General features: G+C 47.0%; 1 protein-coding gene across 2 annotated transcripts in view; it reads right to left on the bottom strand.

The window, feature by feature from the left end:
* Positions 1-5,188, bottom strand: part of TTYH3 (tweety family member 3) — a 78,980-nt gene extending 73,792 nt beyond the window's left edge. For both annotated transcript variants that reach the window (XM_066640368.1, XM_066640367.1), the window contains exon 1: positions 5,012-5,188. In XM_066640368.1, coding sequence (XP_066496465.1) covers positions 5,012-5,137 — 126 coding nt within the window. In that variant the 5' untranslated portion in view covers positions 5,138-5,188. The remainder of the gene's footprint in view (positions 1-5,011) is intronic.
* Positions 5,189-12,030: the final 6,842 nt, after the last annotated feature.

The following is a 12,030-nucleotide window of genomic DNA, read 5'->3' on the forward strand; positions in this document are numbered from 1 at the left end:
AGGAGCTGCAAGGGTTTGCCACTAACCAGATGCACAATCTCAAGACTCTTTTATGCCAGGGCAAGCACACTCATCTCTCACCTCCCTTTATCCTCTTTACCTTGATTTATCCTCTCACTCCCTCTACTAAATATCCCGTGCTCGTGTCAGCCACAATTACTTCCACAATAAAATCAAGGCTACAGGTAACCGTACTAAGAAAAGAACAGGCAGATGTCCCATGTTTTTATTCACAGTGCATAGAGAAAAGGATTTTTAAATGAATCACATTTTCCCCCCGCTAACATTTTCCCCCAGGAGTCAACTCCACTGAACATGGTTAGACTTACTTCTGAGTAAACATCCACCAAACGATGATGTGCTCTGCTGCAGCATCTCTAATTCCAGCACTTAGCATCCATAGTATTTACATATACTGGATTCTTTACATCCAGATCCTTCAAAGGGGACTGCCAAGTGTGTGCTTATATAGCACTGAGATTAGTCCAATGGTTTAAATGATAACTATGAAAAGCAGCCTAGAAAGAGAAGCCTTATACCAAAATAAAGACCAATTATTATACAGCGCTGTGTGATTAGTCCAATGGTTTAAATGCTAACTATGGAAAGCAGCCTAGAAAGAGAAGCCTTATACCAAAATAAAGACCAATTATTGGCCTGTCAAATGCACACCCTCATGTTGGTGCTTCTTGTGTAGGGACTGACAGGAGAATGGGAGAACAGACAACAGATTTTGGTTCATTACAGACCCAGCAGAATTTCTCCCCAGATGCTTTTACTTCTTTACAAAACAAAGAAGTGTTGTGTTTTTAAAATACAGGACAGCTAGCAATCACAGGCAGAAAACAGGTTTGGTCCGAGAGGCTTTGAAGCAGCTTTAACACAATGCCTCAATACAGCACTGTATATGAAATAAGGATCAACAAAGCTGCACGGATATCCTGCCATTTCCAAGTGTGGATATTGCTTGCAACCATATGTATCCAAGTATACTGAAAGGAGCAAAATGGTGTTTTCCAAGCTAAAGATCACAGCAAACAAGGCAGCGGGCCTGCCAGCTCCACTCAGAAAAATGACAGCCAAGAACAAGAGTGCAAAGGTAAATGCTATCCACAGGCATTTTAATTACACAGCTAGTCAAACCAAGCACAGAGATTTGAGGTTCAGTGGGGGAAAGACAGAAGTATTCCATTAGTGACTTCCTCCTAAAAACACAACACCACATAACTGTGACATATGAAGGCAACCATTTTACTAAAAGGAGCATGCAGCTTGCTCTTGAAAGTGACAGTGGACCTTTCCACTCTGGCTTCCCTTTGAAGCCAGAGTGTCTCTCTCGTTTCCCTGTGAACCTGATTGCTAAAGAAAGGCTTAAAATGGAAGGTTTGCTCCAGCAGTCTCATCAACTCCTCAACCATTCCTAAATTTGATACTTAGGAGAGGGGGCAATCTTCTAATCACCTTGTCACCTCAATGCTTTTTATGGGGGGGGGGGAGAAACAGGAAGGGGGCTCAGTTCCCTCTTCATTTTCAAACAGGAACTTCCCAGCAAGAGGTATTTTGGGGGAGTACTTTCTATAGCTGACTTTCTACGGTGACATCGAGGTTAGATTATTGTAACGCGCTTTATGTGGGGCTGCCCCTGAAGACGGTTCGGAAACTGCAATTAGTGCAGAATGCGGCGGCCCGTGTGGTCACTGGAGCTAGGCGGTTTGACTCTGTCAGCCCGCTTCTCCGGGGGCTACATTGGCTGCCCATTCATTTCCGGGCCCAATTCAAGGTGCTGGTTTTGACCTTTAAAGCCCTATACTGCTCTGGGCCAGGTTATCTTAGAGATCGCCTACTCCCATACAATCCGGCTCGTCCTCTCAGGTCATCAGAGAAGGCCTTTTTACAAGTGCCGCCGCCTAAGGAGGTACGTGGGGCGGCGGCAAGAAATAGGGCCTTCTCAGTAGTGGCACCAACGTTGTGGAACTCCCTTCCCCTTGACTTGAGAATGGCTCCCTCTCTTGAGTCCTTTCGGCGAGGCCTGAAGACCTTGTTGTTTAACCAAGCCTTCTGACGTTCTGGCCTTTTTAACATCTTTTATATATCTTTTAGTTGCTTTTTTACAGGCCCGATTCCTCTAAGAACTGCTGTTTTATGCTCTTTTATTCTGACTCTTCTGACTACTGTTTTTATGGGTTCTGCTAATGTGTTTTTTAATATGTTTTTATCTGTGAAATTATGTTTTAATTTGTTTTATATGTTGTTAGCCGCCCTGGGTCCCTTTCTGGGAGAAGGGCGGGATAAAAATAAAGTTTTTATTATTATTATTATTATTATTATTATTATTATTATTATTATTATTATTATAGCCCAAATATCTGATGAGAGATGCGGAAGAATAATAATTAAACTTAAAACTTACTTAAAAAATACTTTTAAAATTCTTAATAACTAAGAAGAATAAAACTTCATTAAGGGGGCTGTCTCCATTAATCCCCTGCTTTAAAATGAGAGGTGGAAAAAAGGGGAGAGAAGAAGGTAATAAATGTCAAGGGGTCGTATAAAAACTTTGAGCCAAACTGTAAGGCAAATAGGGCAGGGAAGGAAATTTGGCATGCATGGGGGAAATATGATAAATATGAATCATTCCGAACTATTATAAACCTCAGCTTATTAGGCACAGGTTATATGTTATATGATAAACTGGGAAAGCCATTCCAGAACTGCATTACTTCAGGGGTTTGGAAGTAAGAAGACCCTGGCTATTGGGATGCTTTTCCTCAAATCAAATTTCCTGCATGTAGAAAACTAGCATAACAGGGAGAAAGCTCTCTTCCTAACATGCTAGCATTCATACACATTGTATACATTATATACAAATACTGAAGTGAAGACCTTTACCCCACTGATCCTGCAGAATTTATAAGGCAAACCCAACTGCCAGCAAACTGGAGATGAGCAAGACAAAATGAGGAAGCAAGTAATATAGGAAAAGCATAAAAAGATGGGGGGGGGGAGAAAAAATACCCACAGCCTGAACCTGAACCACTATAGAAAGGAAAAGGGTGATTTTTTTTTTTAATGTTCTGGTTTTACTGTTTTGATTTTTGTAGCTGTGGTTTCTCTTGTGTTTTTATAACAACACTAAACAGCGGTTGAAGTTGTGGTACAGAAAAATGCTCAATCTATCAATCAATGTTAAGAGAAAGGGAAAGTGTTGCATGTACGCACAGTTAATGAGGGGAATAAGGGAAATGTGAAATGGGGGAGATAAAGAAAGGAAGAGCAATATAAAGGGACTGCTAGACTTCAGCTTATAGGTAGGGAGATTGTGTAATAATGGGTCTTGATGGTGGAAATGATGCAATAAAGAAAATGGTGGGGAGGGGGGAAACAGGGGGAGGAGGGGAAAAATGGAGATCACACCAAAACTCCCCTCATAATTAGACCCATAGGAAAGGGGGGGGGAAGAGAAGGCTGCATAGGCCAACATGGGGAGAGAAAATAAATAAGAGAAATTGCACTAAAACTCATCAGGAAAGGAGATTTGTTATATATAGATGGTAGAAAGCACTGCACTAAAGAAACAAGAGAAGGGAACAAGATACACAAACAACAGCACATCACATCTCTTGTCACAGCAAATAGGAAAAATGGGGGGGATTGTATAATTGAACAGGGAACTTAAATTTAAAGAGCCTCCACTACAGCTTCCCTTAGGAAGGCAGAAAACATGGAGAAGGGGCAAGTGCATGGCAGGGAACACTGCAATGAAGGCCATGATGGGAAATGAATATGGATAGATCAGGGGGGAAGACATAAATGTGAGGACGCTACTGATGCTGATCATGGGATCCGCGATTTGTTACTGGGGTAGAGATGGGGGAAACCATGGCAATGAGGGAAGAGGAGAGGGTTGGTTGGGAAGATAAATAGAGTGGGAAGAAGATGGAAGGAGGACCACATCAAGACTCCCTTTGGAGGGAGCACTTCATAGGAAACCTGGGGGAGAAGGGGGAATGTTAATATAAAAAGGGAATAAAATACAGACACTGGAGGGGGTGCAGGAGGGTCTCTTTCCCCACTGTGACTTGTTTTAGTGACTGTTTCCCCACTGTCTCGTTCCCCACTGGTCTCTTTCCCCACTGTGACTTGTGACTGTTGGAGGCTGCAGGAAGGAGGACAGGGGGGAGAGGAAGGAGATGATGGGCAGTAAATTGTGAACAAGGGAGGAAGAGGAGGGGTGTGGGAAGAATCAGGGGCGGCCTTAGGTGCTGTGGGGCCTGACTGGAAACAGCTTTCTTTTTTGTAGGGCCCGGGGTTCTCATGGTCAAGGTCTGTCGAATCAAGAGACAGATCTCAATGGTGGACTGGACAGCCACCAAAAACTACAGCTCAAAAAAAAATGCATGCGAGTTAACAGGGCAAGTGGATCTTCTAAGCACATTTTTAATACAAAACTGCAATTTTATACTGGAGTAGATGACACTAGTATGGGTTAGACTAGAGTAGATCGCCCTGGTATAGGGGATAGACCAGATCACCCCAGTGTGGGGGGTGGGCCGGAGCAGAGGACCCTGGCCCGAGAGGGGGGCATCCTTAGGCACGGGGCCCAATGGAGAGCAACTCAGGCTGCCATCCTAGCCACCCTTTCGTGGGAGTAAGCCCCAATGAGTGTCATGGGGCTTGCTTCTGAGTAGACATGCCAAGGCTTGTGCTGTGAGGCTGCCATCCTAGCCACAGTCTTACCTGGGAGCAAGCCCCCCCCCCCGAACATCACGGGGCTTGCTTCCGAGTAGGGAAGCCCGGGATTGGGCTCCAGGGCTGCCACACTGAGCTGGGAGGAAGCCCACTGAACACACTGGGAGCGACTTGCGAGTAGACCTGCCCGGCACTGGGCTCCGGGGTCGCGCCCTTGCCTGGGAACAGGCCCCGCTGGCGGCCCTGGGGCTTGCTCCCGAGGAGACCCGCCTGGGCTCGCGCCACCCACGGACTGCCCCGGGGCTTCGGACGGGGGTCTGACCTGCTGGTACTGCGCGTCCTGCGGGCGGAACTGGGCGTCGACGGGCTCCCAGCGCAGGTCGAAGTGGGGCAGGCGGTGCAGGAGGCTCGCCCACCAGGGCGGCGCGTAGCCCACGCCCGCCGCCATCCCGGAGGCTCCGCTCAGCGCCCCGACGGGCCCCCCTCAGGCCGCGGGCGCCCCGCTCCCGCCGCGCCCCTCGGCCGACAGGGCGCCCTCCCGCCCCGCATGGCGCGCCCGGCCGGCTCCGCTCCGCTCCTGCTGCTCTTTGTTCGCCCGAAGCCGCGCCTGCGCCCGCCCCGCGCCCCGCCCCGTCCGCGAGGAGGGCGCCCGCCCGCCCGCCAGCCAGCCAGCCAGCCGGGCCCGCGGGGGGCGCGCTCCGCACCCGGCACGCAGCAGCCTCGCGCACGCGTGACGAGAAGCGTGGCCTTCTCACGGCTCGCGCGCCGCACTGGCTCCCCGGCCGCGCTCGTCGGGATGCGCGTCGGTGTCACTCGCAGGCACGCGCCGCGCGGGGAGCGCCGCGGGGGGGGGGGTCGGCACGGCGGCACGAGCTCGCCTCACAGAAAGGGGTGCCCGCGAGCGGCCTCTCTCTCTCTCTCTCACACACACACACACCTAACAGAAGCACTTCACAAAAAAATCACTCACACACACAGTCTCTCTCTCTCTCTCTCTCTCTCACAAACACCTAACAGAAGCACTTCACAAAAATCACACACACACACACACAGAGTCTCTCTCAAACACACACACCTAACAGAAGCACTTCACAAAAAAATCACTCACACACAGTCTCTCTCTCTCACACACAAACACCTAACAGAAGCACTTCACAAAAATCACACACACACACACACAGAGTCTCTCTCAAACACACACATCTAACAGAAGCACTTCACAAAAAAATCACTCACACACAGTCTCTCTCTCTCTCTCTCTCTCTCACAAACACCTAACAGAAGCACTTCACAAAAATCACACACACAGTCTCTCTCACACACGCACTTCACAAAAAATCACAGAGAGAGTCTCTCTCTCTCTCTCTCTCTCTCTCTCTCCCTCTCTCTCTCTCACACACACACAGAAGCATCTCACAGGCACAAGTGCCAAGAAGCATGTCACATACAGAGGCACACAAAGAATCACATCACACAAAACCTCTCATAGGGACACACACAAGCAGGCTCTCTCTCTCTCTCGCTCTCTCTCACACACACACACACACCTAACAAGCACTTCACACACAAAAATCATACACACACACACACACAGAGTCTCTCTGTCTCACACGCACACAGAAGCACCTCACAGATGCATCTGTCTCACAGATGCAAACAGAAGCACCTCACAGGCACAAGTGCCAAGAAGCATGTCACATACGGAGGCACACAAAGAATCGCATCACACAAAACCGCTAACAGGTGCGCGCACACAAGCAACATCTCACTCTCTGACACACACACAAAGAAGTCACACACTCACAGACATGCTTGCTAAGAAGCATGTCACAGTCACACGCACACAAAGAATCACCCACAAAAAGCTCCTCACAGTTGCACGCACAAAGACAGGTCTCATAAAAACACAACACAATGAAGTGTCTCTCAGACGCACACGCAGACCCACACAGCCTTGGCACAGCTGCCACACTGATGCCGGCAGTGCACCACCAGCCTGCACCTGCTGGTTCCCCACTCTTCATGCACTGCCATGGTGGTCATGCTCTTGTCACCACCCCCATGGTGTGTTTTGACACACACTGGTGCCAGTGGTGTGGCTATGGCTGTGTGCAAGGAGTGTGTGGGGAAGGCAGGGTGATTTGGTTTGGGGCCTGGGCTGCCCTGCTTGCAAACAAACCACAGAGCTAGAACGGGGCTCCAAGGCCATCCTGTCTGCTGGAAACAGGAAAATCCTCTCCACAGCATGTCCGAAAGGTGCTTGTCATACCCTTGCTTGAACTCAACTTCCCTCGGGAATCGGGTCCGTTGTTGAACTGCCCTTACAGTTAATTTCTTCCTGATGGTCTGTGGAACTCCTTGCCACAGGATGTGGTGATGGCATCTGACCTGGACGCCTTTTGGACAAGTTTCTGGAGGAAAAATCCATTACAGGTTACAAGCCATGATGTATAAGAACATAAGAACATAAGAATGTTCTTATGCACATGTGTATGTGCAACCTCCTGATTTTAGAAATGGGCTATGTCAGAATGCCAGATGCAGGGGAGGGCACCAGGATGCAGGTCTCTTGTTATCTGGTGTGCTCCCTGGGGCATTTGGTGGGTTGCTGTGAGATACAGGAAGCTGGACTAGATGGGCCTATGGCCTGATCCAGTGGGGCTGTTCTTATGTTCTGATACTGATCCCAAATCTCCCATCTTTAAGCTTAAAATGATATGGTTTTACTACACATGCTCACACCCTGCACATTCATGCCATAGGCACCATTATGGGCATGCTGTTGGCATGGTAGATGCTGCTTATGCACCAGCTCTGCCCCACCACTGCTCCCACACCTCTTTCTAGAGTTAGCTTCTTAAATTGTGATTCTGTGCTGCCCACACTACTTAAAGCAAGTACAGTTCTAGCACACAGAGGCTGTGTTAGTGCTGTGACCATATTTGTGGTGCCAAAGCAAAGCAGTGTGTGTTGTGGTAAAAAAAAAAAAAAAGATTTGTTTAAAACAAATTGTGTGGGAAGCACAGATGCTGAGCTGGTTGATTTGTCCCCAGACAGTGTTGTGTGGGGGTATCTGTGTGCCGGAGCGGCGGCTGTCATATCAACAGGTTGGCACCCGGTGATGTCAGAGTGGCATGTGTCTGAGAAGAATGCAGTACAACATTATCAGTGTGGGCACCGCAAACATCATGTGCATAGTTAGATACCAGAACCGTCTTGTGGTGGTATCTCGGCTGGCTGCAGTTCCCCTTAGCATGAACATGCCTGTTAAATGGTCTTCTGCGATTTGTGGGCAATTTTTAGACAACTATTCTCTTGATTTGAGGGAGGTTTGCCATGCTGATATATGGGTTACTCCTTCAATACAGAATGTTTTAGAGCCCAGTTCTACTATGCATGCCTACTCAGAAGTAAGTCCCATTATAGTCAATGGGGCTTGCTCCCAGGTAAATGTGGATAGGATTGCAGCCTAAGGGACCAATCCTATCCAATATTCCAGCACCAGTGCAGCCACAATGCAGCCCTGAGATAAGGCAACAAAAGTTCCCAAGCATTGAGCAGGCCTCTGTGACAGCCTCCCCACCACAGGATGCAGTGCACGCCCCATTGGAACAGCTGCATTGGACTGGAAAGTTGGATAGGATTTGGCCCTGAACCTTTCAAATGTAAACTTAGAAGCTGCCCTATGATTTCCAGGCTGTGTCAAGCTTTACCTACTGAGGCAAAGCGTATTTGAGTAATCTATCAGTTAATCAGTACAGTTAATCAACTAAAATGGCCTTAATTGGTTAACAGCCCCATGTAATATTAAGTTCATTACCAATTGGCTTTAAAGTCTGAGACCAGCAATTCCTACTCTGTGTTTTCGGATTATTGGAAGCCAAACTAGGAGTTGTCAGACTGAAAGATGGTGTGCAGTTATATTACACAAGTGGCCAAAGAGACCCAATCACCATCTCTCCAGCGCATCTTTTATCTCCCGCACATAAGCAATATGACAAAGGAGTATCATTCTAAAATCTGAAACATAATTCATCAATCAACACTTTTGCCATTTTGTCACGCTCACGATCGTGAGGTGCCAAGGTTGGATCTGACTTATGGCCCAATCCTATCCAATTTTCCAGTGCCCATGCAGCTGTGCCAGTGGGGCATGCAATGCATCCTGTGGTGGGGAGGCATTCACAGAGGCCCCCTCAAGGTATGGAAACATTTGTTCCCTTTCCTTGGAGATGCAGTACAGCTGCACCAGTGCTGAAAAGTTGGATAGGATTGGGCCCTCAAACTGCAATCCTCAACCAGTGTGAAAGGTCTGCAGGTGTACCTTGGGGGTTTGGAGCACAAGGCTGGAAACAGCTGAAAAACTCTTCTGGGTCCTGTAGCTCTGTTTCTGTATGCAGTAACAAACTTTCTGTCCCACAGAGCCAACGGAGGAAGAGGGACAGACAACTCGTTATTATAAAGAGTTGCCCTGAAACAAGAGCCACAGAACTCAGAAGAGTCTCCTGGAAGCCGAAAGTGACATCACAAGAGGCAAAGACCATAGAAAAAGCTATATAGGTCAGTATGCCATGAGAAGCAAAACATTAAAAATTGCTGCACTACACATTTGTATGGGAATAAGTTCCATTGAACAATGGTACTTCTGGCACGGGAGTTTTTCCTTCTAATGCTAGTTATGTGGGGCTGAATTCACCCTTACCATTCTGCACAGGCATGAACACACTTTCTCATCTTACTTTTCTTATAAGACTCAATCTTGGCACTGAGAACAAACTGGCTTCCCTGTCTCAAATTAAGCCCAGGTCACATGTTTATGGGGGCGTCGTTGTGTGCATGTATAGCATAAATTTGGCTCCAGGCCAGCTCCATCTTGGAATAATCTACAGCCAATCCAGACTGTGTCAAATTAACCTTTGTTTTGGGAATGTAAGGGAAGCATATCCTCTTAGGACCAGAAATGGGTTTGCTCTGATTAGTTTCAAGATGGCGTAAAGAAACAGAACATGATAACAAGTAGTCATTGTTTTGAAATCCCAGATTTTCAAAGATGCAGAGATTGGTGTGGGCCTGGGAGAGGGGTGGGAGGCCTTTGTGGAAATGTTTTGCATTAAGCAAGAATGCACCAGATGAAAAATTAAATCTTACCGTATGAAAGTGTCGTGTGGTATAGCTTAAGAATTCTCCGGCTTGTCCAAAGTATGGATGTCATTTTAATTAGAAAGTCTATCTTGTGGACCACATGATTTTTCATTTGAACATATGATCCACATCTTTGTCTTCAGCTGCTTAATGCCCCTGTATTAGTCACTACCAGTGTATTCGTGAGAAAACACACAGTTTTAGCTACATTTAGAACAATGGAGCCTTAAAAAGAAATCGCAACAAAGCCCACACCATGAGATTAGCCAATTTTATATGGCCCACCATCAAACTGTCCAACCTACAAAACTTGGAAAACCTCTAATCTAATTAAACCAGTTTAACGAAGGCAGCTAGCCAAGCCACAACAGCTCTGTGTACCGGTCTGGAATTCTAACAGTTTAAAACTCTCTCTGCTTCTGCACAGTCCTTTACTAGCTCCACTGCTTCCTTTGTACATTGTGTGCTTCGATTTAGACTTTGTTCACACAACACGCAATTAATTGATGGTGTTTTCTGCCATGTGATGTGGTGATGCCTCTTTGCTTAGATCAGGGGTGCCCAAACCCCGGCCCTGGGGCCACTTGCAGCCCTTGAGGCCTCTCAATGCGGCCCTCAGGGAGACCCCAGTCTCTGGCCCTCCGGAGATTTGTTGGAGATTTGTTGAAGCCCACACTGGCCCGAAGCAACTGCTCTCAGCGTGAGGGCGACTGTTTGACCTCTCACGTGAGCTGTGGGATGAGGGCTCCCTTCACTGCTTGTTGTTTCACATCTGTGATGCAGCAGCGGCAGCAAAGGAAAGGCCAGCCTTGCTTTGCAAAAGGCCTTTTATAGGCTTTAAGCTATTGCAAGACCTTCATTCATTCATATAAGTTCATCTTTAATATATTCATTTATGTAAACATATGTAGATTTATTCAAATTTTAAATGTAAATCAATTCTTTTTTTCCCTGGCCCCCGACACAGTGTTGGAGAGATGATGTGGCGCTCCTGCCAAAAACTTTGGACACCCCTGGCTTAGATTACTTTAAAAGGAGATTAGACCGGTTTATCAAGAATAGGTCTTTCAATAGCTAGTGAACCTCCAGGTTGAGGCAGTATGCAATTGAATACCAGTTGCTGGGGAGCAAGAGTGGAAGATGACCAGGCCTTGCTTCTGGGCTACCCAGAGGCATCCTGTGGGCTTGATAGATATGTGTGATCCACCAATGGTGTGATCCAACAGCTCTTCTTAGCATCCATGGATGCCGAGCCCATGCCTCAGAGGGCCATTTGGGTAAGGCTGGAAGCCACTTCCAGTTTGCACTAGCAGCTTCTGGTTACAGCCGGGAGGTGTTCCGAGGCCTCCCTACATATCAAAAGGCCTTCCGAATGTGACTGGGAGTAGCTTCTGGTCACATCCATGGGGCTTCTGAGGAGGCTGGGAGAGGTGTGCCACCTCTTGAGGGCCAGGCATGGCTTCCAAATAAGTTATTGCTGCTGTGAGCCAGGTGCTGATAGCACTTTTGAGTGTACAAAATGTTTGACCATTTTTATTTCATCGGTTCCAGGGACCTGATTATTATCTATGGCAAGAAACAATTGCTTCCAAGTAACCAATGTAGGTAAGCTTTACAAAATATGAAATATTCTCAACCTCACCTTCCCATAAAATAATCAAGATTTCTTACAAACAGGAAAACAGCAGTTAAAAACACATCCGTTACATTTTCTAAAGACAAATTCCAGTGAAAACTGAACACCACAAGCAGCCAAATCCTAATGAAAAGCAATATCCTGAAAGGCCTGCTGAACTAAATTCATCCTCAGTGCTTGGTTAAAAGAGAACAGAAGCGGTGCCTGGAATCTCTCTCTTTAAAAGCTGTTTTACGGATTGAGTTCCACAAGCAAACAGGCAAAATCTCAGGTCCCCCTGTCAGCAGAAGGACCTTGAAGAAGGGCCTCTTAAGTAATATTTGTACAGCACTTTTGTGTGTTCTAATTAAGTAGTCCATGTGCATTATCATGTTGGAATCCTTGTAACAATCTATTAGTCCCCCCATTTTGCAGATGGGGAAAACTGAGGCAGAGAGGAAGTAGCTTGCTTAAGACTACCTAATGAGTTCATGACAGAGGTGAAATTTGAACTAGAGACTCCCCAATTTGATCAGAAGCTCAGCCACTATTTTATACCAGCTCTACACCAACAACAAAGTTCT

This window comes from Tiliqua scincoides, chromosome 13 (assembly GCF_035046505.1).
Source record: "Tiliqua scincoides isolate rTilSci1 chromosome 13, rTilSci1.hap2, whole genome shotgun sequence".
Lineage (NCBI taxonomy): Eukaryota > Metazoa > Chordata > Lepidosauria > Squamata > Scincidae > Tiliqua > Tiliqua scincoides.